Here is a 27,663-nt window from a genome sequence, read left to right on the forward strand (position 1 = left end):
TTTCCTAGGCCAAAGCAGCGCTTCTCCGCTGCCCCGAAACCAGGCCCCCCGCAGCTGAGATGCGGCAGCCAGCGGCATCCCCGCCCTTCCCACTCGAGCTGGCTTTCGTTTTCGGAATTGCGGGGCCATCGAGTGGGTTTCACCGAGCGGCTTTGTTGATTTGGCTCCGACGGAGTCTGAGGCGGAGAAATGAGCCGCTCCTTCGGCAGGTGAGCCCGGCACGGGGCCAATTACCGTACTTTCTCCAGGGAGGGAGGGAGGGAAGGCAGGAGCTTCGGGCGCAAAGGGCTGACCTCGCGGCAGGAGCCAAGGGTGCTTCTTCGGAAGAGAACCAGGCCTGGCGCAAGCTGGCTGTGCCCGCCCCTCGTAGAGGCCGGAGCCGGGCGTTTCCTCTCTGCCGCTTTCCAAGACTGGCACAGAAGAAAACGAGGCAGGGCTTTGCGCTGCAGCAACGGGCTAAATTGCGCCGCCGCGTTTGGCTCGGCTCCTTTGCTGTGGCGCGTAACAGCGGCCCGAGAGACTGGGGGAGACCACCCCGGGGGTGCGCGAGGCCCCGCGCGCGTCTTCGGCCCTCAAAACGGCCCCGCGCTCCCCTAGGCCGCAGCCACCGAAGGATTTGCCCGAGCAGCCTGTTGAAAGGGAGGCGACGCTGCAGTGGAAGCGGGTGGAGGGCGGAAGGCTGCCTCACTCTCAGCGTCTGCTGCTTCGGGCGGCCACAAGACGGCAAGATACAGGAATAATCAAACCGGTCTTAGCCCTCAGCGTTGGTTTAATTTGCCGGATCTCGTCCCTAAAAAGCTGCAGCGCACACCTCGTGCAGGGACCCACCCGAGTAGCTCTGCGCCTTCAAACAGAGCTGCTTTATGATGGCTAAAGCAGGCAGACCTCGATCTACAACCGTTCCTTTAGTGACCTTTCAAAGTTACAAGGCACTGCAAACAGGGACTTAAACCCATTTTTCATAGTTCCAACCTTTGAAGCACCCTCAGGCTCATTCCATCAAATGTTGCCAGTTGCCACCCTCAGGCTCATGCCATCAAATGAGTCAGTTGCCAAATCAGATGTTTGGCAACTGACTCATACTTATGACCTTTGTTGCAGTGGTGGGTTGCAGTACAGGCGTACCAGAGCATCAGATACCATTCTGGTGTGGTGCTCCGGAGGGCCCACCCATCGGCCAGAGCTCCTTACTGGTGTTTAAAGGCTTCTGCGCTTCCACACAGGCTCATGGCACGTACAGAGCAGCTGGAGCGTTGCAGAGTCGCTAAGACGCATGCGCGTGCTGCGTGCGTCCACGAGGACGCCGCCGGCCCCATTCCAACCATACCGGTTGGAAAGGGATTTGCAACCCACCACTGCATTGCTGTGTCCCAAGATCATGTGTTCACCTTTTGCAATCTAATGATAAGCAAAGTCAATGGGGAAGCTAAATTTACTTAACAACCGAGGCAAGAAAGGTCATAAAATGGGGCAAAAACTCACTTAACAAATGTCTCACTTGAGACCACAGACATTTTGGGCTCAATTGTGGTCACAAACTACCTGTACGGGTCTTTATGACAACCAATGCAGGGATGGGGGAATGGTTGCTGAAAGGTTTGCCTTTTGCCCCAGAAAGCTCCATTGAAGAAGGCAGATTTTGCTTACAGAATTAGAGAAAAAAACATTGTTTATTTGTAAGAGAAATTCAGATTCTGAGACAACTTTTTCTCTAGCAAGTGGTCTTACACTTTTGCTGGACACTAATAATTTATTAGAGCTTTAATTCCTGTTATGGAGGCTCTTAACAAAAAGTATGGTTAAAAAATATCAACACTATCTTTTTAAAATAAATGTGAGGACAACAATAATACTTGCTTGTTCATTCAGAAAGTACTATTTCTTTCCAGATTAACACAATGCACAGATGGCATGGCCTTTAAAAAAAGAAAAGAGGAAGGCAATGCAGATTTAAAATTGTTTACACTCAAGTGTGGTTTTGTCATCTGGTTTCAGTGCCAGTCACTTCCCATTTTTCTGAGAATCAAATAGTTGTTTTTAAAAGTTTGTGTGCCTGAGTCTGAAACTTCACCTAAAAAGCTTTCTAAGGCAGCCTTTCTTGGAGATCTATTTAAAGTTAAAGTGCATGTGTCTTTACATGTGTAGGGGATACAGCATATATATCATGTGTCCTGTTGTCAGTTTCTGGAATTAATGTTATTCCCATCTGCTGTCATTGTCAAAGTTTATAACTCTATATCTTCCAAGAAGCAGCAAAACAAAAATATTTGGCTGTTTCAGGCCTGAAATATCCCATTCTAGTCTCAGCGGAGCTGTTCCAGTATCACCAAAGTATTCTAACATGTGAATAGACCAGTGATGGCTAACCTTTTTCCCATCACATGCCAAAAGCGGGGAGAGCGCAGGGGGGTCATCCTTGGGCATGCCCACACCCATAATTCTATGCACACGACCCCCAGCATGCATGCGAACCGCCCCCGCTCTTCCCCCGCTTTTGGCACCCGATGGACCCATTTTTCGCTCTCCCCAGGCTCCAGAGGCTTTCTAGGAGCCTGAGAAGGGTGAAAAAGGCCTCCTCCCGCCCCCGGAGGCCCTACAGAGGTGTGCGAAAAATGGCCCTATGGGCAAACCAGAAGTCCAAGGCTTAATTTGAGTGGGTTCCCGGTTTGATTTTAAAAGTCCCTCTTTGAGGGAGATGGGCAGTTCAGAAATGTGAAAAATAAATAAAAAATGAAGTTGTACACTTTTGCGACATTGAAATCAGAGTAACTCTTTATTGTGACTACTATTTATTTCAGTCAAAGCCAGGCTTGTCTTCTTTATCTTCCTTCTGTGTAATTTTGCATATAAATTACTCTAAATGAGAGAAATCAATATCTGTATTTTTGTACATAAACTATGTACAGCCATCAGCGATTGTCTGAGTAAGGATTTCAGGGGGAATAAAGGAAGTTCATTTGGCTTCCTCTGTCTTTTAATTGCTCTGGTGCATTCTGGAAGCTGTGGTTGAACAAACGGATTGCAGTTTTGAATTGCTGTACCTCTGCTTGAATACTAAGTAACACTGGGTGGTGAGCTTTAAAAGTACTTAGAAATGTAATTGTTTTAACTGGGACGAAGAAATATCATATTTTTGAAGTTTCAATTCCTTTTATAGAAACTCTTGTGCTATAAATTGCACTTTAGGCAGCTTATAGCACAACAGACAGCCGGAAAAAATGTTGCTTTCATAAATTTAACAAGGAGCTCTTAAATACAACCAGGCTTCAACCTTGGAGTGTTACATTGAGTTATATTGCATTGTATCCTTTGGCAAAGGCTTCAGTGAACATAAGCTGTTCGTCTCTCTGTGTGTGTACATGCACACTTACATTGTTTCTATTAGTATGAAATCTCACAGTGTTCTCGAGCTCTTTGGAGCAGACTTGAATAGCAGAGGCCTGCAGAGAGAAGAGCGATAACAGAAAATCGTTTTCCTCTCCCACTTAAAAACATCTTACATCAAAAAGCCTTATTTGTATAGGAGGATATAGCAAAGCTTTAACATTACAATACATTAAAGGGCCTTGTTTGTTATTATTTGAACACTGTTTCATTTGATCCATTGCAGATGCACAACTAACATCAACACTTAAATTGCTAGGATGTGTTTTTAAACTACAATGGCATTTTCCATGAAACCACTGAATTTCTGCAAACTTGGTAAGTTAAATTTAATTAGAGAGAATGTAGGGTGGGGTGTTTTTTTGTTTTTTGGCTGCCAGTTCCTTCTTTGTCATGTGTTAACGTGGGAGGAAATTTGCCCAGGAAATGGTATGATCACTTCCTTCCATGTGTCTAAAACAAATTGTTTATTTGAAACATATTATTGATAAATGGTCTTCAAGGGGATACATCAATTGAAACAATAGCAATAGCAGTCCTACCTAATTTGGAGAGTAAAATCATGCACAATTTATTTTTAAGGTTTTTAATTAATTTTGAAAAATAATAATTCGTTGTTCTTTCATTTAGCATTTGTCTTATTTGAACCTCTTTCCTAAAACATGTGTAATATTAGGTTTTTAAAAAAGAAACACATTTTGCATTCAGAATAGAAATATGTGTTATTACTATTTATAATTCTAAGCTGTTCTCTTGAAACTCACATTTGTAATAGTGTCTTCTAATATATAGACTGCTCCCCAAAGATAAAATCACCTGGGCAGCGGATTTAATTTACAACACTTAAGGCTGGCCTGGTCACATAAGCAGCTCTCCAGAATGCAGATGAGGGAATGTAGTGAAGTTTCCTTGATAAAACGTTTCTCTTGCACAGAATGAAATGATGTATTTGCCATTATCATTCAACTTCAGCATATTCTTATATTGTTGCTGCCTAATACAGATCTCTGTTTTCTTTAGCTGGCCAATTTTTTAGCTTCACATCTTGGATGATGAAGCCGGGAATACATACTTTCAGGATACACTATGTTCTGTATATTAAATATCTAGTGATTGTACAAAAGAGGTTTAAGTGGTAATTTTTAATTATTCTATGAGGGCTTGTTTTTCTTTTGCAAAACTTTCTGGTTGAACTAATACATTGTACTAAGCCAGAACTTATGTTTATCATGGTTTATTGAAAAAGCTATGGCTATGTAGCTAGGATCTAATGCCAAAGCCCCAAAATCCATTGCCCACAAACCACAGTGGCTAGATTCATAGATACTGAAGTAACACCCACTGATGGCTTTTTACAATATGTGTCTTTCTATTCGATAGCTTTTGCATCTGCCCCTCTTTGATCTTAACATCATTCTATTTTTTATCTCTTCCTGTTTGTGGATATTTGGTCAAAAGATAGCTTTTACAAATGAATAATATTACTTTGTAATTCCATAAGTCTTCCAACATAAAAGAAATGGTCTACAATAAATTATAAAAAAAGGAAAAGCAAACTTTTTTTTGTGGTGAGAGAAAGCCAAATGCCTGATTGTTATACAAGTACTCCTCAACGTACAACCATAATGGAGCCTGCCCATCATGGTCATAAGTCCTGACGGTCATAAAATGGGTTGGCCATGTGTCCAATCCAATTTTAAGATATTTCTGTTGGAGTCATTAAGCAAATCAAAGATTCACCATGACTGTTGTTTTGCAAAAAAAAACAAAAAAAAAACCCAGAAATAAATGCTGGGTTTTGGCAAAACCATCATAAAATGCAGTCATGTGACTGTGGGATGCTGCAGATAGACCATCATTCACACTTATGACCATTGCAGCATTCCCATGGTCAAAGGATCATTCTTGGCAACTGGCTCATATTTATGATGATTGCGGTACCCCAAGGTGATGTGATCACCTTTTGCAACCAGACAAACAAAATCAACGAGGAATCCAGATTCACTTAACAACCGTGTCACTAACTTAATTGCAATGATTCACTTAACAACAATGGGAAGAAAAATGGGGCGAAACTCACCTAACAAATTTCTCGCTTAGCAACAGAAAGTTTGGGCTCAATTGTGATCATAAGTCGAGGACTACCTGTAGCAAATTATTACATGAAACTAAGAGGAAAATGTACTTCAAAGACTAAATGGAAGAGAAGTTCAGCATTGCGTTCCACACAGATCTATTGGATGCATTTATTTTAATAGTTTTCAACCTTTTGCCTACTACACATTAGAAATATTGCTTCATATTGTAAAAGATTTTTCTTCAGAGATCGGTTTTTATTATGGCACCATAAGCAAAGCTTGCCCCTTTCACCATAAGCAAAGCTTGCCCAGATGCTGTGTGTCCAACATTTAGTTACCTTACCGGGGATGTATGACTCAGAATTTCCAATTGTGGAGTTCCGGTTCCGCCGGCGGCGGCGACGGGCAGCTCTTTGCCTGCTCCGGCTCCCCGGTGGGCTTCCCCACTCCTTGGGGGGCACAAGACGCCCTGCAGAGGGGTCCTGCCGGAGGGGCGGCATCGCGGGGGTCTCCTGCAGCAGCGGCGGCCGGCGGGAGGTCTCTCGCGCGCCCAAGGCACCGGGGAGCAAGATCGGAGGGCGCTTCGCGTTTCTGTGCCTCGCGCCTCGCTAAAGCCGACCGGAGAATGCAACAATAGAAGGACGCAGCTGCGGTGCGGTGAGGTTGCTTCTCTCTTCACTCCCTATTCTGCACGAAGGATTATTCAGCTTTCTTTAAAACAACTTTCGGAGCAAGTTGGAGGCGCGGCTGGAGGGAGGGGGGTTTCCCCCCCCCTTGGACAAGCGGCGAGGAACAATTTTGCTCTCAGCCCCCGGGGGAGGAGGAGGGGGGAGAGCCAACGAATGAAGCCTCACCCAGGTTGAGATGATTTTCTTTTCAATTTAATTTTATATATTACTGTGATTTGAGGACTTCTGGAACTTTTTTAAAAACTTTGTTATGCCTCTGTGCCCAAAACTGGCAGGGCAAGATGTCACACTTCCATTGTCTTTATGAACTGTGAAACCTGACTCCACCTTTAAAATTCAGGCTTCCGGTCTTTGTCTCCGTGTCTCCCAGAGGAAACTCTTGTGGATTGGTATTTTTTGAACTTTCTAGGGGAAACTTTTCATCTATTGCCAGACTTATTAGAGAGATTCTCTTCTGCCTGGTTCTCCTGCTCCCGGAATTCACCTGGCTATCCTTCTTTTCTAACTGTTTATCTTATATATGGACTGAACTTTTAACGTTATAAAGGATGGCATCCAAAAGACCACCTCCTGGAAAACCTGGCTTTGCCACGTCTGCTCCAACATCTGCAACATCCAGTCCAGCCACACAGTCAAAGATAACAGAACTGATGCAACCCAAGACTACAGAGATGGACTTTCAACAAATGCTTCAACAAATTTTACAGGGCCAGGAGGAAATCAAGAAACAGCTAAGGGAAATGAAAGATGAAATTAAAGAAAATCAAGCCCAAATTTATAAGAACTCACAAAGACTGAACCTTGTGGAAGGGGGGGTGGAGGAGGTGAAGGGGGTGGTAGAAGCTGTGCAGAAAGGGAACAAAGATCTTGACATCCAACAGATGAAATTAGAATTTGAGAGAATGTCCTATTATCTTAGATTTCAAAATGTTATAGAAGAAGATGGGGAAAACATAAGGGACATCATGACAAACATCCTGGCTGACTACACACACAAAGAAAAACAACAGATGGGGTGGGATATAGACCTGGTTTATAGAGTGAACTCAGCTTATGCTAGAACACACAATGTACCCAGGGAGGTTCACATTAAATTTCTTAGAAAAAGCACAAGAGATGAAATTCTGGGTGCACAAAGGGGGCAAGCATTGACATATCATGATATGGAGATAACCATTCTGAAGCAGATCCCTAAGAAGATTAGAGAAAAAAGGAAGAATTATTCGCAATTAGCGAATAAATTATACCAGAAAGGGGTGTGGTTTAGATGGTTGATGCCTGAAGGTATGCTGATATTCTGGGAGGAGACAAGAATTAGAATCAATTCACCCATAGAGGCGCAGGCCTTTATGGAAAAAAATAAAACACTCCTAGAGAAAACACCAGACATTACAACGGACACGCAGGACACGGGAGGGGCCAGAGCTCTGCCAGTGGAGGGAGATGGGGCAATAGCAAGAAGACTCAGATCACAAAAATAAACAAGAAAATCATATTATTATAAATTGACCGAAAGTGATAATGGAATTATACTTGGATTTTATACTGTAATGTTTAATCTGATTGAATTTAGTAATAGAACTAATATGCTGATTGTAATCAATTATATACCAATGCATTATATATAAATGTATACTATGGGTATGGAGGGAGGGGCGCCTTTCACATTTTGCAACTGCCAAAATTTGTAGACCTGTCCATTTACCCTTTTCCCTATAAATGTTGAAAACCCAATAAAAATTTATTATAAAAAAAAAAAAGAATTTCCAATTGTGGTTGTGAGTATCCCCTTGGTAGGTCCATCGTAGCTTTGAACAGTCACTAAGTAAGTCAAAGATTAACTGTATCAAACAAAAACCAAATATGTACTCCAGTAGAGTGTGGTCCAACTACAGTTAAATATTAGAGAAAAGTTAAAAATTGCATAAATGCTATAAAATCTATATACACCACAATACATTTCCCATTGCCCTAAAAATACCACTTACAAGTATAAAATCCTATACCTATCCTTATTCCACCTGACATTACTAATGAAATATAGCTGGGCAATCCTGCCATCTAATTTTACAGGCTGCCATTCAGTGTAACTGACATGCCTCCAGTGGCTGCAGGGCTTCTATCAGGTCACAGATCTTCTCAAATGGAGGTTCTTAAATTGTACTCTGAAAATGGATTTTTGTGGAGTGAATATGTTTTAAAGGTTCAATAAAATTTCGCCATTAAAAAAAAGTACTTCTATTTATTTTATATCTGCGTTTGGACTTAGTTACATCAGCTATGGCCATTTTAAAATAGGCGCTTTTCCATCAACAGAAACAAATCTTAACTAACAGTCCTACTGATTCCAGCATGAAGTGAGCAATATAATATTAATATTTGAAAATATGTTAAGATCATTTTTTAAAAAAGTAATAAATGGCAGTATTGCATTAGAGGAAAGTGGTTACTGTCAGATTGAACAGAGCAGCCTTCTACAAACTGGTATTTATGTTGGTTGAAAGTACAAGAAGATTGTTTGTTCAATTAATCAATTTATATGAGGGCCTAAAAGACAAATTATGACACTATGTGGCTAACGTCAGGTTAAAAAGAAACAAAAAATAACTTAACTAGACAAACAAACATAAAACAAAAATAACAATAAAAATATAGTACATTTCAAGCCAGCCACAATCATAATATCAACCTCTAATTCCCTGATTCAATGTCTGGGGGGAAGAGCCATGCTTTACAGAAGGCTGCTTGGCTAACGGCTGTCTGAATCTCAGGGGATATGTTGTTCCATAGGACGGGCACTGTGACAGAACGCAAGGTGCCCGAATCCCATGAAATGACATTGTTTCATAGAGGAGACAGGATGAACATGCCCACCCTGTTGGACCTGTTTGATCTGCTGAAATAACCAGAGCCAGATAGTTCAACAAAGAACCTTTTTTCCATGAAAGGCTTCATAAATGATAACTTTCACCTTGAATTACACCCAGAAGCCTAATATAGCCGGTGCAACTCATAAAATAATGATGTTACCACTCTGTGGTTCAGCTATAATTATTCACATCACTGCATTGTGAACCACTTGTAGTTTCCTAATGGTCTACAAGGGGAACCCTTTGTAGGACACCTTGCAATACCACAAACAAGAGGTGATTACAAACAGGGCCTTCCAGTTCAGGAATGGAAACAACTGGCACATAGGATTTGGTCCTCTTGGCCACTGCAGATACCTGCTATTCAAACAGTTGCTCAGGGTAAAGACACAGATGGTATTCAGCAGGTCTGACCAGGTAGTAGAAATTTTGGGTAGTTCGGAGAACCGGTAAATACTACCTCTGACTGGCCCCACCCCCATCTGCCTCCCGAGTCCCAGATGATCGGGAGGGAATGGGGATTTTGCAGTAACCTTCCCCTGCCATGCCCACCAAGCTTGGGTTGAGAGGACAAACAGTAAACAAAACCAAAGGATTTTGAGTACATTTTATCATGGAAAACCTTGGAAAGAAATAGGGATAATACACCTGTAACCATCCTTGAAGATAATTGGATACCCAAAGCTGCTTATGAATTGTTTTCTGACATGAAGCTATTCAGTAGCAAAATACCCACTCACTCTAGTCTGGAAGAAAGTCATGAATCTCTGATGCTAAATTCTGTTTTATATTAACTTTCCAACCATCTAGTTATGTATGATCAAATGATTGTAGCATTTTTCCTAATATTTGTTTTGTTTAATTTACAGTATACATCAGTGCAATAACTTTGAGTTTTAGCAACTTTCTTGGTAAGTATTTTTCATGTACTAGAGATGAGCTCTTATTGATAGCAACATCCCTGTAAGTGACATAAATCTAGTCCATCGATCTATCTAATGTTATGCCAAAGCATGATTAAGTGTGAGCTATCTAAAGGTCAAGCAAGCATCTGCTTCACACACATCCCCTACTCTATTTTATCCCTTTCTTGCATAGCTGGGATGAGAATTTTGGAAGTGTTTATGTTTAGGTGGTTTTTTTAAAGACTGCTGATGTTAAAATGAGCCCACTTTATAATAGATTATAAAGCTGTGTTACTTAAATTAACCAAATTTAATACAACTATAATGTCATGATTGCATATAACAATCTAGTTTTAAAGAAAAATGCCGATGGGGAGGAGGGAACATACAAAGCTGATGCTTAAATGAACCCTTCAGCTTGGCCTTGCCTGGGATTTCTGTTCCATTCATTAAAACTACATCAAATTCCTCACCGTTACCAACAAAAGTGTAATGTTGGGAGGCTACAAAGTTAATCACCGGCCTCCAGCATCATCCTTATCTCCAAGGGTTCCTTGGTCCCCATATCAGGCAATAGGTGTTCTTAGAAAATAAGCACGTTGATTGATTGCAATCTAATGCTTGATTTAAATTATATCCAGAAAAAAGAAATGGGATATAAGTACATTAAACATGACTAGGAGCACCCTGGGTGCTTAAACAGAGTGGGAGAAAGCACCCATAATTTGCATTATGGCCAATGGAACATTTTGCAACTATTTATATCCATTATTGACTCAGTCGGTGTTCTTGATCACAGAAACCCAGGGAAATCTCATTCTCTTTGAAACCAGCTGTGCCCTGTGCTGATTTCTCCTATTTTCCAAAATGTTTTTCTTTATTATTTAAATGATAGCTCTTATACCCCCCCCCCTCTTTCTTCTTCCACCTTTCCTTTTTGCATGTTTTTGCATGCTTCTTACTTTAAATATATATAATGGTGGCAAACAATCTGCTTGATGCATAAAGTAAGGGACAAATTTTGGATTTGCTGGTAGAAACATCAAATTGTAAAGGAGAACAGCAGGAATAAAAGTTTAGGCCTAAGCTATGAGAAAAATAGACATGACATGCAGTGGTGGGATTCAAAAATGTTTACTGCCGGTTCTGTGGGCGTGGTGTGGCTTGGTGGGCATGGCTTGGTGGGTGTGACAGGGGAAGGATATTACAAAATCCCCATTCCCTCCCGATCAGCTGGAACTCGGGAGGCAGATAATAGATGGGGGTGGGGCCAGTCAGAGATGTTATTTACCAGTTCTCTGAACTACTCAACATTTCCGCTACCAGTTCTACTGGTCAGAACCTGCTGAATACCACCTCTGATGACATGTCCTAGTACATTCTACTTGATGCATACGAATATACAGTGAGAAGTTTTTTCCCCCACCAGAAACATCTAAATCATCACTCATGCTGAATATGAAAGCAGAGGATTTTGAGTACATTCTATCATGGAAAGCTGGAAATAGTTCAAGAATGCCAGCATGCTACACAGTGATGTACAAGTATAATGTGAAAAGGTTTCTATCTGTTTTCTTTATACGTACATATTGATATTTACATTTTGTAACTGTTTACAAGTAATCATGATGGACAAAGTATTAGTTTAACACAGGTACTTAGATATTGCTTCAAGAAAGATAAAAATAATGCAAATGTTTAAAGGTCAGATTTATTTGGTATATCTTTGTGGATTGGACATAATTTGATTGAATGCATGGGATATTATTTCTTATAAATATCTAGTAAAGTTGAGGAGTGATTATCATTTTGCGAACAGAGGCCACCCTTAATATTTTAGGAGTGACAAAGGCCACAGAGCATGGGTTGATAATGCAAAATAACCAGGCTATGACATACATTTGAATGGCTCCAGAGTTTTCTGTATTTTCATGAATTTAAGGTAGAATTTAAAGAGGGTTCTTTCTTTAATTCTATAAAGCATATTATTGGGAATACAATTCAGTATTATCATTTTCCAGTCTGAAAATGATAGAAAACTGTGAAAAAAATTCAGCAAATGGAGTCAAAAAGGATCCTGGGTGCTGCATATACTTGGAGTGTAGATTTAATCCTATCCTATATGAACCTAAAACCAATTGAAAATCTTGAGGCAATATACACTGTCTCAATCCTTGATGTATTCAGGAGGTCAAAGGAAAGTAAGTGACAAAAAGTGCATTATGAGATAATTGATGCAAACCTTTGAACATAGTACAGTGATGGTTAACTTATGGCACGCGTGCCACAGGTGGCACGCGGAGTCATTTGTCAGGGCACGCAAGGCGCTGCCCTGTCAACTGGCCAGCACGCATGTGCGAGCTGGCCAGCTGAGTTCACCCTTTTTAAAAGCCATTTTTCGCCCTCCCCAGGCTCCAGAGGCTTTATAGGAGCCTGGGGAGGGTGAAAAAAGCCTCCCCGCCCCCTCCCAAGGCCCTCTGGAGGTTTCATGAGCTTCCGTGAAGCCTCTGGAGTGCAAAAAAACGGCCCTATGGGCAAACCGGAAGTTCAGGAACGGACTTCTGGTTTGCTCGGAGGGTCGTTTTGACTTCTCCGGAGGCTTCAGGGCAGTCTCCTGAAGCCTTCGGAGCGCTCAAAACAACCCTCTGAGCAAACCGGAAGTCACTTCTGGTTTGCTCGGAGGGTCGTTTTGAGCGCTCCGAAGGTGTCAGGGAAGCCTCCTGACTGTCCGTGAAGCCTTCGGAGGGCATCCGGGGGGGCGGGGGAGGCTGTTTTCGCCCTCCCCATGCTCCTATAAAGCCTCTGGAGCCTGCGGAGGGCGAAAAAAGCATGCAAAAATGGGGGGGGTCACGCCTGTAGTGCGCGCATGTGCACTGGGGTGTCGCACATTGCATTATGGGTGTGGCACACCCGCACACGACCCCCCTGCGCTTCCCCCACTTATGGCACGCGAGCCAAAAAAGGTTCGCCATCGCTGCCATAGTATATCCAACACCGAACATAAGCATGCCTGTTTTGTGAATATTTTCATCATCACAATTGTACCAGGTGCCTATAAATAAAAGAACATCAGTCTGTTATATTCAATTGAAGTATATTTGCAAAAACTTACAGTTATCACTCAATTGGCAATATGTCCTCATTTTATTTAAATAAAATAAACAAGTCAATTATTACTGTCAATGGCAGTAATTAGCACTTTTTCCTATTTGATGGAGATAAACCTAGAGCAAAATGGCTGCATTTATTGAATGGATGGCACATTTGACAGAAAATGGAAGGGAATTTTTATTTTTTTTGCTTTGTTTTCTTTAGTGATTTTGACTGTAATTTACATACCATGGAAACAAAGTGGAAATCAGCAGTAAAAAGCCAGGAACAAGTTAATTCTTACAACTCCAGGCAAGTAAAATACTCTTGAGAAGTTGTTGCTCCTATTCAGTGGCGTGCGGTGAGGTTTATGGCTGGTGTGGCACTGACGTCATCACAATCTTTTTATTAAAATGCATTTGTAATACAGGGGGGTTTTAATAAAAGGATCCGCACTGTTTTGTCCCATCCTTATGCGTTTCAAAGGGGTGGCGGGCAAGAGCATATCGCCAAGGACCATATGCGGTGACCACCAGTGGCCAACAACAACAAAAAAAGAGATTTGGGGAGGAGCAAGGAGCCGAGGAGTTCCTTATTGTGTTTTCCACAAGGGAGGACAGTCCCTCCGAGGGGGGGGAGAGAGAGAGAGAGAAATGATGATGATGATGATGATGATGATGATGATGATGATGATGATGATGATGATGACGATGACAATTAATTATCAAAAACCTTTAGAGTTTGACAATATAATACATTATCCAAAATTATAAATAATCTTATTTTCAGATGCATTTTTTTGCCATCTGTTATTTTCTTTTTTAAAAATCAGACTTGCTTCCAATTTGTGCCTTCTGGCAAACTGCAGTTTTCTTGGCAAGAGATCTAGCTTGCCATTGCTTTCGTCATAGGTCTGAGAAAGTTAGTTTCTTTCTTTCTTTCTTTTCTCTTCCTTTTCCCCCCTGATTTGTTTCCCTCTCTTTTCTCTCTCATTCTTTCCCTTCAGTTCTCTTTCATTTCTCTCTCCCTCTCCCCCTTCTCTCTCTAATTTGTTTCCCTCTCTTTTCCCTCTCTCCCATCCAGCTCTCTTTCATTTCTCTCTATCTCTCTCTCTTTCTCCTTTTTCTCTTTCATCTCTTTCTTGCGCGTGCAAGCAAAATACCCCAGGATCACGGTGGCGGGGACAGCAACTCCTTCCGCTGCGCTGCGGAGAAGAGTCACGCTGTGCAGGAGACTCCTCAGCGCTAGACTCAGGTCAGCGCAAGCCGCGGTCCCCTTCATGTTGGCTCAGGAAGGAGGGGAATGGGACAGCATGTGCAGGAGACTCCTTAGTGCTAGACTCAGGCCAGCGCGAGCCACGGTTCCCTTCATGTTGGCTCAGGAAGGAGGGGAATGGGACAGTGTGTGTAGGAGTCTCCTTAGCGCTAGACTCAGGTCAGCGCGAGCCACGGTCCCATTCCCCTCCTTCCTGAGCCAACATGAAGGAGACTGCGGCTCGCTTACCCAAAGTAGAGATGAATAAAATAAAATAAAAAATGGCAGAAATGGAGAAAGAAGTGAGACCTCCAGAAAATAAGAGAAGCAGGAAGCTGGCTCATCCTGTAAAAAGGGAAATCAATGAAGAGATGAAGGTACATCTCTGCGCTCCTCCTTTATTGCCACTGTATCGCAAGCGAGAAGGGAAGAAAAAGCGAAGAGTTGAGTCACAGGAAGAACGAGCGCCCTCTACTATGAGGTAGGAGAACTGCGTGCCTCACCTACATCAGGAATTTTTAGGCTTTTAACCCTTGCTTAACTGCTCGAGCGATCATAAAACACCTAAAAAGTCAGACTAGATGAAGCACGCAGTTCTCCTGCTTCATAGTAGAGGGCGCTTTTTTAGAGGCTTTTTAAAACAGTTAGGCAATCATTCACGGTGAGGCAGCAGCTAGCTAGCCTCACCTCAGCACTCGCCTTTTCCCTTTTACATTTTTTTCCCTTTTCATGATGAGAGCGGTGAGGCTCTGCCTCCCCTGACTGCACATCACTGCTCCTATCCTCTTTCGTTTTACTTCAAGATGATCCACTGCATAACTTTTGTCTTCCTGCTTTCTGTGTTTTGAAAGAAAAGTATTTTATATTAATACACAATAGGCCAATGAATGACAGTTTAAAGATTATAATGTGTCAACATTTCTACAATATTTGCTTTGGAGTGAATTTGAGGCTCAGAATTAAATCAGGAGCATATATAATACAGATTCTGAACTAAGCTTGGAAACCCAGGTTTGCGTCCACAGATGACCATGGAAATTCATGGCTGATTTAGAGCCAATTCTCTCTTTTAACAAACTTCCTGAGAGACTTCCTGAGAGACTTCAGTGTAAGAGCAAAATAATAGGAGACTCCCATGTGTATCATTCTGAGTTGGCAGGATACAAATATAATAATAAAAATAAAAATAAAAACAAAGATGGTGGGTAGAAAAATATAGGCAAAAAAATAATTATATATTGTATAGAGGTTGTTCCTCTATCCTGGTCCTATTAGACCTCTCGGCAGCTTTTGATACCATCGACCATGGTATCCTATTGCGCCGGTTGGAGGGGATAGGAGTCGGAGGTACCGTTTTGCGGTGGTTCGGCTCCTACCTCTCCGACCGGAGGCAATGTGTGTTGACAGGGGGACAGAGGTCGACCCCGAGGCCACTCACTTGTGGAGTGCCACAGGGGTCGGTCCTCTCGCCTCTCCTGTTCAACACATATGTGAAGCCGCTGGGTGAGATCATCCGTGGTTTTGGGGTTGAGTATCACCTCTACGCTGATGATACTCAGCTGTATATTTCAACCCCAAACCACCCCAACGAGGCTGTTGAAGTGATGTCCCGGTGCTTGGAAGCCGTCGGGGTCTGGATGGGGGACAACAGACTTAAACTCAACCCCTCCAAGACCGAGTGGCTGTGGCTACCGGCACCTCGGTTCAGCCAGCTGATTCCATCGCTGGCCATAGGGGGCGAACAATTGCCCCCTGTGGAACGGGCGCGCAATTTGGGCGTCCTCCTTGATGCCCGGCTGTCAATGGATGACCATGTGGCAGCCGTGGCGAGGGGGTGTTCCACCAGGTTCGCCTGGTGCGCCAATTGCGCCCCCTACTGGACCGGGATGCCCTACGCACGGTCACTCATGCGCTGGTGACGTCCCGCCTGGATTACTGCAACGCTCTCTACATGGGGCTGCCCTTGGGACGCGCCCGGAGACTGCAGTTGGTTCAGAACGCAGCCGCGCGGGCTGTGATGGGGAGTACGAGGTACTCCCACGTAACACCTCTCCTGCGCGAGCTGCACTGGCTACCTGTGGTTTTTCGGGTGCGTTTCAAGGTGCTGATTACCATCTTTAAAGCGCTCCATGGCACGGGACCTAGTTACTTGCGGGATCGCATCCTCCCACATACATCCCTGCGGCCAATTCGCTCACACAGGGAGGGACTTCTCCTGGTGCCGTCCACTAGGCAATGCCAACGGGCGACACCAAGGAGTAGGGCCTTCTCTGTGATGGGCCCAACCCTCTGGAATGACCTCCCCCCCGACATTAGAACCACTTCTGACCTCCGCTCCTTCCGGCAAAAATTGAAGACTCACCTGTTCCGATTAGCAGGCCTGGCATAATTACAACTGTCCCTCCTGGCAAATGTATTATTATCTGGTTATTTTAGGGTTTTTAATCTGTTGTGTCCGTTTTAGGGATTTTAAAAAAATTATATTTATTCAGCTTTGTACAGTTCTTTTAATTGCATTTTAACCTCCTCCAAACTGTACATATTTAATATTTAATTTTTTATTGTATTTTTGTGATATTCTCTATGGACTGTACACCGCCCCGAGTCCCTTCTGGGAGAGGGGGCAGTCTAGAAGCACAAATAAATAAATAAATAAATAATAAATTCTGTTCTACTTGGGAAGATCAGTCTTCCCCATTTTTCTGCTTCAGTATGAATTGTTGTGTTTTGGGTTTTAGACATGTAGTGGAATACATATAGGCTGTTCCTGAATTTAAATCGTTCATCCTTAATTTTAAACCATAGCTTATGTCAAGTTACAATTGATTTAATATCATATCATCCATAATGGATGGGTTCACAGTCATGCTAAGCACAAACCAAAGAAACTATGCTTAGATTAAGACAGTGTATTAACCCAATCATTGTTTAAGATAACAGTGATCCCCAAAATAAAACCAGTTCTAAATGTCTTATTCAGTAAATTCATTTAAACATCGTTGTGCTTTACACAGTATTCAGAGGAAGAAACCTCTGGGAATGGATCTGTTTCCTAGAATATCTCCTTATCTTGCCTTGCCTTGCTTCGATATCTGATTCAATTTCAATTTCAATTTATTTGTGCTTCTAGACCGCCCCCTCTCCCAGAAGGGACTAGGGGCGGTGTACAGTCCATATAGAATATCACAAAAATACAATAAAAAATTAAATATGTACAGTTTGGAGGAGGTTAAAATGCAATTAAAAGAACTGTACAAAGCTGAATAAATATAATTTTTTAGAATCCCTAAAACAAACACAACAGATTAAAAAACCCTAAAATAACCAGATAATAATACATTTGCCAGGAGGGACAGTTGTAATTATGCCAGGCCTGCTAATCGGAACAGGTGAGTCTTCAGTTTTTGCCGGAAGGAGCGGAGGTCAGAAGTGGTTCTAATGTTGGGGGGGAGGTCATTCCAGAGGGTTGGGCCCATCACAGAGAAGGCCCTACTCCTTGGTGTCGCCCGTTGGCATTGCCTAGTGGACGGCACCAGGAGAAGTCCCTCCCTGTGTGAGCGAATTGGCCGCAGGGATGTATGTGGGAGGATGCGATCCCGCAAATAACTAGGTCCCGTGCCATGGAGCGCGGGTCACCCTAAACAGGGCGGCAGGGCGGTTATCCGCGGACGCAATAAGAGCAGCGCAATATCTATGTTTGGCCGCCCTTAATGCCACAAGGTAGGTCCGTAAATAGGCTCTTACCTGTGTTCGATCAGATTCGGAGCGTGAGGACCTCCACCTGCTCTCTAGACGTCTCCTATGGCGCTTCATCACCCTCAGCTCCTCGGTATACCAAGGAGCCCGGGTGGGTCGCTGCCGCAGGAGAGGTCGCAAAGGCGCAACCCGGTCCAAGGCCCCAGCCGCCGCCCTATTCCAGGCGGCCGCTAGGTCCTCCGACCGAGCGCGGGTCAGGGCTACAGGTAATGGCCCAAGCTCCATCTGGAACCTATCCGGCTCCATCAGGTGCTTGGGGCGGTACCAGCTTGGACCATCTGGTCCCGCCTCCTCGCGGTGGGGGGTAGCGCCAGGGAAGTCCAGCCGGAGACATGAGTGATCCGACCATGACAGGGGTGTAACAACAAAGTCCCCTATACCCAGATCACTCGTCCACTGCTCAGATACAAAAACAAGGTCCAATGTGTGGCCATCTTCGTGTGTGGGGCCCTGAATTAACTGGGTCAGGCCCATGGCTGTCATGGAAGCCATGAACTCCCGAGCCACCTCAGACGCTGCTCCCGTCGACGGCAGGTTGAAATCCCCCATAACCACAAGCCTGGGGATCTCAACCGCCGTCTCCGAGATCAGCTCGAGGAGCTCAGGCAGGGCCGCTGATGTATAGCGAGGAGCCAAGTATACAATCAGCAAACCCAACTGCCTTCCTGGGCCCCATTTCACACCAAGGGACTCACACCCGGATATCTGAGGAACAGTGAACTCCCTCGGCTCTAGACCTTCCCGTATAACTACCGCCACCCCACCACCCTTACCCAGGGCCCGAGGCTGATGGAATGCGCGGAAACCTGGTGGGCACATTTCCACGAGGGGTAAACCACCCTCGTGGCCCAACCAGGTCTCCGTTATCCCTGCAAGGTCCAGCTCCCCCTCAGAGATCAGCTCATTAATGAGGGGGGCCTTGTTGGTTACGGACCTTGCATTGCAAAGCATCAGCCGTAGGCCCGGGCTCTGTAGTTCCTGGCCACCTAGGTTGCGGGGGTTGGTACAAACGACCGGGCGTAGCCAACAGCCACGGTCTCCCAACCGACCTTGTAATCTTCTTTTGTCCTCGCATCCCCCCCTCCCCGCGACCGTTGTAATCAAACAACCCTCTATTGGAATAACTTGTTCCCTCTCCCCCCCTCGCAGGTCTCCGGAAAACCAGGATTCAGACCATCATGTTCTGGGACCAGGGCAGTTGGCTGCTTGCCCAGCTTTCTCTGAAACGAATCAGGCTCTAAGGTAGAAGATATAAATAAATTCTTAGCAGAACCCAGTAAAGACATCTGAGGTTTTAAAGGACTTTAAACGTTTTCACTGAAATCAAGAAAAATTCTGACACTGTCAAAAAGTTTGAAAAAATACTGACTTGCTAGGTCTAATCACCCAAATGCCACCACCACCCATTATGAGTTCCAACGAACTTCAAGTGAACAAAAGTTGATATACCTCCTGTATAGTACATAAACATGACATCTTTTTGTAAATTGCAATGCATATTTATTATTTATGTGCATGTGTTTAAAATTTTAAAATAAGAAAACAATAAATATAGCAGGTTCAGACAACTTTCCAGTCAATATTTTGCAATATCTCCTTTCCAATGGTTCCTATAATTAATTAAGAAAAACTTTTGAAGTCCTCTCCCATTCTTGCTGTCAGAGTTTTTCTAGCACAGAAATATTCTTGCATGATTGATCTGGAGGTGTATTTCACACTGTCTTCTTGTTTTTACATGTGTATATGTACATTCTTACCAGATGTCACATTTTTTTAAAATATCAGGGAAAGGATAAAATGTTATCAAATTCTGCAATATTATGACTCTCTTAAGTGATAAATGAATATGTGTGATACTCCACCAAATAAAACTAAATAGTATCTAATGTCAAAGAAACAAACTAAACTGTTGCATTTCATGAATATTTTGATAAATAGTTAAGCACAGGGGTTGAATCATCTCTTGGAATTTTCTGTGGGTTTTCTCTGCAGAAACCTGCTGTAGGCTCATCCAGACCAAATATAAATGAGTTGGACAGAACACCTGTTATGCCTCAGCAGCTTAAAAAAGTCAATTGCTCTTTAAATTGATACTAATCTTCCAGAAATCATGACCCATACTTTGGTCACACCTGGTTAAGGAAAAAAAATAGTTGTAATAGAAAGGAAAATGAAAAAGGGGGATAAAAATGGATGCCCTTCGAGCTGAAGGGAACTAATCAGTATGGGTTGCCAATCTTTTTCCTACTAGTTTTGGCACACTCACGCTGTGCTGCTTCTGCACATGCTCAGAAACATCCAGGCAGGTGGGTGGAGCCTCCCGCCACCGCTACTACAAAGTTCACCCGATCCGGGCCGAACCGGGAGCAACCCACTTTTGGAACCAATTACTAGCTTTGGAAGAAAGAAAAGAGAGATGAATAACAGTTAAACTTCCAGTCTAATTTTCTAAAGCAACTGTGCTTCCCAGGAGCAGTGCAGAGTATTTGCACCTCTTGCTCATTTCTTTGTTTTAATAGCATCTGTTATTCTTACCAGTGAATGTAAGTGGATCTTCTTAAAGATACAGTACCTACAAGGAGATCAGGAATATTTTTGAGCAAGGAAGATTCTGCCAGGGAGAATGGGAAAAGAAAAGAATCTAAAAGTGAGAACATAAACTTTCTCAATTATAAGAAACAACAAAGTTGTTATTTCTGCCAAAGAAAGTGTTACAAAATTGGAAGGGTCTTCAGACTTCTGTAGCTGCCATATTTACTGCTTTATCACTGAATCTGTGTACATAAGCAATACAAGTGCATTGAAATTTGCACAAAAACCCATATATAACTATATACCATGCAGATATTTCATCAACTATGAATTCATTGAAATATACAGTTTTACCTGGGTACCTAATCTTGCATAGACAAAAATAAACATCTATTCATATAGATCTAATCTGGGTCTAACATTTGGGGAAATTATCATATATTTCTTTGGAATCACTGTTTTCTTACTGAAAAGGAATTGTATTCTTTTTTTATATAGTGATGTAAAATCAAAGCTCAAGACAGTCCAGGAATGTACTAATATTACAAGACCATTCTGTAATCTAACAAATGAATTTGCAGATTTTTGCCATGGAACGGCATATATTGTAGTACAGCAAGACACCAGCAATGGAACAAATTATTCAGATATTAAACCATTCAATCCATTTACTAAACGTAAGTAATTTCTTCCTTCCTTTTGTTTGAATCATGTATTAATTTTCACTATCTCAAATCAGGTCATTTTTCCTTCAGGGAAATAAATACTTTTTGTTCATTTGTCAAGCAAGTTGGCTTTGATGACCTTTATATCCAGTTATACTATACATTTAAGGATAATTTTAAAAGCTAGCCTAGAAATTAAGAGTAGCACAAAGAATCAGGTTCTGTATTCAGGGCTGACTTTCAGAATCAAAATTAACATTGATGATTAAAGCAAACCAATAATAAAAAATTAAAAACATTAAGTATGTATCTTTCTATTGAAAATATTATTTATAAGAATACATTAGGTTTGATTAAAAATCCTACAGAATTTCCAAGGTACTTATATATATTTTAGAGTCTATTACATTTTCTAACGTTAAAAAAATCTGGACTGCCAGCAAATAGTATTGATAATTTCTTTTATTTATGTTTTAATCAGGATGCTTCAGGCCACCTCAGTTTAATATTTCTGTTTGTCAAAACTGTGTAAATGTCACAGTGAAACTTCCACCTCTGTTACTTAAAATTTATCAAAAACTTGATTATAGAATCACAGTGGAAACAGCTGATGTCAACGAACAGGTAAGTAATTTGATTATTAAGGTCTTAAAAATATCAAAAAGAATTCACTTTATAATTAAGAAATGTGCTAGGTTTTTTGCTTTTACAATATTATATCTCTCAGCTTCAGATGTGTTGAGCTCACATCATTTTCAGCCATTGTGACATTGTTTTTTTCCAGTTCAGTGTTTATATTCATTGGTTCTAAATGGAATGATGGAATCCAGATTGGCAAGTTTGTTTGAATGGGTTCAGAGTGCAGCTGAACTTGATGGGTTGAGTTGTTAAGACTAATATAGAAAATCAATGGCTGTACTAGCATACAAACCCACACAATTAAACTAACAAAATATCAAAAAGCATTTTAGTATATAGACATTGCAATGTCATCCAATTCAGAAACACAAATTACAAAAATAAAACTATTGTTGATATTGCTGTTATGATTGTTGTAGTTATAAATAGTGATATAGTAATAGTACTGGTATTTAAAGGACTTCACAAAATATCTCACTATTCCTCTAACCCCCATATAGAAAATGACATTCTTAAATAGAAAGTATAGTGGTACTTCGGTATTCATTGTTAATTGGTTCCAGGAGACACAATAAGTACCAAAAACGATGAGTACCAAACAGATTTTCCCCATAAGGAATAATGTAGTGAGCCACAAGGCAGCCAACAAGTTTTAGTTTGTATATTGAGTACTAAACAAACGATGCATATCAGGACAAAACTTTTGTATCAAATGAGTTGAGTACCAGTTTGATGAGTTTCAAAGCAGTTGAGTTACTGCTTTGAATTATGGTTGATGTACCACTGTAAGTGCAGCCATGCCGTGATTCTGGGTTAAAGTAGAGTTTTACCAATTCACATCATTTAACTTTATCCTTTCAGTGCATTTTAAAACAATTCACCTTCTTTTTTTGTCTTTTACAGCGTGTTCAAAATATAACCAAACAGGATAATTTCTTCACTATTCTGGAAGATTTGCATCCAAATAAAAATTATTGCATTGCTGTTCAGGTGTTTACAGGTTCTAATTCCCAGTGCACTTCCACCATTCCAAAATGTATTATGCTTGACTCCAATAATAGAGAAGGTACATTGAATTATGAAATAAGGAAATGGGATAGGGCAGAACCTGTTTATTTTGTGACTAAAAGACTAGAAATTTGTTTAGCATTTCAGTATCTTTTAATGAGTACCATATTTTTTGGACTATAAGACACACCAGACTATAAGACGCAACTAAATTTACAGGAGGAAAACAAGAACAAAATAGTTTTTGGCCTCTGTGCATCGCGTTTTCACCCACCTCGGCCCCCATAAGCATTGCAGTACTCTGCACATCCTGTTTTTTGCCAAAAATGGGCCCATTTGGCACTACAGAGTGCTTCTGTGGGCTGGGGAGGGCAAAAACGGGACACACAGAGGGATTGGGAGCCCAAAAGTGCACCTGTTTTTGGCAAAAATGGGACGTGCAGAGCACTGGAGAGTACTTCTGCGGGATGAGGGTGAAAACCCAATGCACAGAGGATTTGGGAGGCCAAAACCACCCCGATTCGGTCTATAAGACGCACCTAAATTTTCACCCACTTTTAGGGGGGGAAAGGTGCATCTTATACTCCAAAAATATGGTATATTATAGTTTTTTGTCTTCCTGACAAAACCAAGTAGTTTTGAAATAATCTGCAAATGCATTGTTGCTTAATGAAATATATTTTTAATCTGCAGATTATATTATGCTTTCAATCTTGGCTCCATTAATACTATTGGCAGTGGTAATCATTTCAGCTTTCCTGCATAAGACTGGTTTTATTTCCTTTAAAAGGAGAATATCACCAAATGTCTTGGTAAGTAGTGTGGCAAAATATTTTCAACTTAAAGTTTGCATGTGTTGGGGCAGTTCAACCAAAGGTGGTGAAAGGGATTCCCAGAAGAAGCTACATGTCCCTTAACTCCATTGAATATTCCCTGTATTGCTTCTGTTCGGCATAGACTTGGGGTGATGTACTGTAGCTTCTTCATTAGTTTAAAGACTGTTTCTATCCTAATGGCTGTGAGACTGTTTTTCATTTTAGTCTCATATGTTTACATATTCAGTTAATGTGCCAAAAGAAACAGCACTCTTAGTTTGACTGTATTGCTTAAGGACTTGACATACAAGTGGATTTCAGCTTACAATCAGGAACCTGCACAAGATTTAAGAAGGCTTTTTTATAGTATGTAACTTTTAGAGTTGATTTTGGAAACAAGATTAATTCATTGCAAACAGCCCTCTGGTAATCCAACAGAATCTTATTTTAAAATAGACAGATTATGTTGCTGAAGCTAAATGAATTCCCACTAATTATTATGTGCTGCCTCTGGTAACAGATATGGTAAAACACCTACATCAGACATGAGGAAATGTTTTCTGTTCAAGGGACATCCTTTGAACAGGATTTGAAGCAGATTACACTAGGGTGGGGTTTGACAGTAACTTTAGCAGTGAAACAGAATTGAAAGTCCTGCCCTCTGATAGTCATCCATCTCTCTGTGCCAGAGAGCACAAGATACGCCTGAGTGAAAAGTTGCATGTGTCACATGCTTTCTTTCATTTATGAACAAACAAGGCTATAAAATTCATTTCTGCCTTCCTTCTAGGAATATCAAACCCCATTGAACTGTAGCACATGCCACCTCATAACTTTATTAACGGAAGTAAATGCTGAGAGCTTTTATGTCCATTTGTTTAAAGCATATTTTTTTCCCATTAGGGAAGAGGAGAAATAAAAACCTGTACCTAGTTACCTACAAGGGAACTTGGGACAGAATTAAAAAAAGAAGAAAACATTTGACATTCCCAGGAAGGAAAGTTTAATAAAGCCCCAGCATTAAAGAGACAGAAAAGCAAAGACATATTATTAGTGAAATGGTGTATAGATGTTTCAGGCATTTTTTTTAAATCACACAGCAATACTGTTTTGAGGGCATCTGTGAATGTGCATGCCAACATTTGTTTTGTTTTTTCCCCTAGAACATCAACTGTAACTTGGCTTATTCAGTCTTTGAATCAGATCCAGAAGAAATTTGTGACGTCCAGGTCCAGGAAAGTGAAGTGCAACAATACAGTGATGATGAGAACAGTGAAAGCGACGTTGAGAGTAATTTGGATACTAAATGTGACTTCTTTAACCAGATTACACCATTCTCTGAGGTGGAGAACACTCAGACGTTGTTCACAGGTCGCTCAGCTACTAAAAATGAAGTAACCAGAACTTTAGCACAAAGGAATCAGAACGATATTGACAAAAGCAGCCCAATTACCCCATTATATCCTTCTGAAGTGAACTCGGGCCATGTAGCAGAATCAGAACGTACAGATTGCTTAAATGTAAACTTAAATTCTGTGATGCTAGGAATATCGGATAAAAACCTGGATTTTTCTACAATTGACCATGAAGACTTGAATGAATCTTGCGTTTTGGATGCATTTGAACCAAACCATTTCACTGAAATGCCAGATAATCAGAGCTTTGATGTTCAAAGTCCTCTATGTTCATGGGAAAATCTTAGTGTCTCTGGAGAAAGTGAATCGTCGTATTCAGAAACAGAATGCACCAGCGGATATATGAAAAGATGAATCCATGAAAAGTGACACAGCTCCCACTGTTCCTCCCTTTGAAAGGCACTTTTGGGGAGCAGTAATTCAGACCAGACAAACATTGAGCTCTTTCTTCCATTTCTTCATTCCAAGTTAACCCTAAAAGGATCATGAGATTCATTTACACAAAAACAGTGTTGGCACTTTACTATCTGCATTTATATTGCATGTAGAACTTGGTTCCTATGGATACCAAAATATAATGTAATTACATAGCTTGTTGTACAGAGCTGGAGCTACAGTTTATACCGATATTGTGACTGGCAGACATTTTTTCAAATATAGTTGTGTGTCCTGCCTTCTCCAAATTAATGTCTTCATGATGTGCTCTAGCTGGGAATTCTAGAATCTGCACCTACGGCAGGGGTGTCCAAACTTGGCAACTTTAAGACTTGTGGACTTCAACTCCCAGAATTCCCCAGCCAGCAGAGCTAGCTGGGGAATTCTGGGAGTTGAAGTCCACAAGTCTTAAAGTTGCCAAGTTTGGACACCCCTGACCTACGGCATATCAAGAAGCCATCAGGTCTGGCCTTTACTTCTCCTTCATATATCTAATGCATATATTTGTCCTGCTGTTTTAGAAATCTAAAAATTAACTGCTTTTTCTTGTCTTGTATTTATTATTTTGTTTTTAACAACCTTACGCTTAGTACATGACTTTATTGCAGGGCAATTTACTTTCCCGTGATTCACTTAAAAACTGTGGCAAGAAAGGTTGCAAAATAGGGCAAATCTTACCTAACAACTGTCTTATTCAGCAACGTAAATTTTGGATTCAGTTGTAGTTATACATAAAGGATTACCAGTACGATGTGTGATTGTTGTTGTTTTTTCAAACAAGGAAAGTGAATTTCTTAAGGAATGGTTTCTTTTATGCATTTCTTCCAACATGCTTGAAGGAGGAAAACTAGTGGGAGACAGAGGCAGATCACAGTTCATGCAGAATCCAGCTGATGACAACGGTCATGGTGTTTCTCTCAGAGCAATACCTGCATGATCTAAAAGTGAGGGTATTTTTGTTGTCTCCCTTGTCATGGTCAGATCATGCCCTAATTTCCATGGAATTCTCTAGAATCACTATTCATTGCAGGGAGGCTGGTTTCATTAAGTCCAGCCCCTGGGGGTTGATGGACCCAGATAGATTTCAGAGGAAATGGGGGTTGTTCCTTTGCTCTGCTGTACGGCCATCCAAAGTTACAAGTTAGAATAAAGTGGTTGCTGAGACATTGGATCACATCGTACCCATGCAACATCTTATCTCTTGGGGATACTGTCACTTCCTGTGTTTTACAGAAGAGTTGAGGGAGATGAAACAAGAATTATAACCAATAATCCTGGGGCATCACTCCTGTTGAGGGCACCTGTGGTGGTCGAGTGCTAAGGCAGGACTTTCTTCAGAACTTCACTCACTCTCATTATAATCTTCCTTCCTTTTCTTCTTTTTCCTTCCCTATTCATTCTCCTTTCTTCTTCCTTCTCCTCTTCCCTTATTTTTCCTCCCTTGCTCTCTTCCCATCTTTCCTTCTTTGTCTTTCCTTTTTCCCTTTTTCCTTTCCTGTCCCTTCTTCCATGCTCAAATGCAAAAGAGGAAACATTTCTCCATTTGTTATATTTTTAGTTTGTTTTGCTAGTCCTCTGCCAGCGAAAATGGAGCTCAGGGGTGTACGCAGGCCCCCTGGGCTCTGTTTTTGGCCACGAAAGCCTCCCGCAGCCCTCTGCCAGTGAAAACAAGCCCCATTTTCACTGACAGAGGCCGCACATGGCCCTTCCGAGCTCCATTTTTTTCTGGTAGAGATACTGTGGGCCTGTCCTTTGCTGTTTCCAGGGCGGCCCCACAGGCCAGATCTAAGCACACCAGGGACCAGATGCGGCCCTCAGGCCTTGAGTTGGACATCCCTGCTATAATAGGTAATTGGTGAACGTATCTTTTCTTTGAGACAAGCATTCAATTTAAACACACAATTAAAACCAACCTATTTTGTATTCTTGCCAAATCATAGACAAAGCCCCAATGCTTTGCCCTATAGTAGACCTATATGCCTTCTCTGGTCCTACATCTCCTTTGAAAGTATGAAGATAGGACCTAATAATGGACTCTTCCTCATAACTCTGTCAATTCACTTTCCTTACATCTTTGAGTCAGAAAGAAAACATGTAAATACAAATTGCCATGCCTTATTTCCTCCCT

At 41.7% G+C, this 27,663-nt stretch overlaps 1 protein-coding gene across 1 annotated transcript; it reads left to right on the forward strand.

The window, feature by feature from the left end:
• IFNAR2 (interferon alpha and beta receptor subunit 2) lies at positions 1-25,973 on the forward strand. The gene is made up of 11 exons (XM_081950225.1): positions 1-209; positions 3,611-3,702; positions 9,891-9,932; positions 11,356-11,485; positions 13,242-13,328; positions 19,176-19,268; positions 21,057-21,235; positions 21,705-21,847; positions 22,766-22,928; positions 23,564-23,682; positions 24,849-25,973. Exons 2-11 carry the CDS (start codon positions 3,663-3,665, stop codon positions 25,452-25,454), a joined length of 1,602 nt encoding a protein of 533 aa, XP_081806351.1. The 5' UTR covers positions 1-209; positions 3,611-3,662; the 3' UTR covers positions 25,455-25,973.
• Positions 25,974-27,663: the final 1,690 nt, after the last annotated feature.

This window comes from Natrix helvetica (genome assembly GCF_964273705.1).
Source record: "Natrix helvetica genome assembly, chromosome: 4".
In the NCBI taxonomy this organism is placed as follows: domain Eukaryota; kingdom Metazoa; phylum Chordata; class Lepidosauria; order Squamata; family Natricidae; genus Natrix; species Natrix helvetica.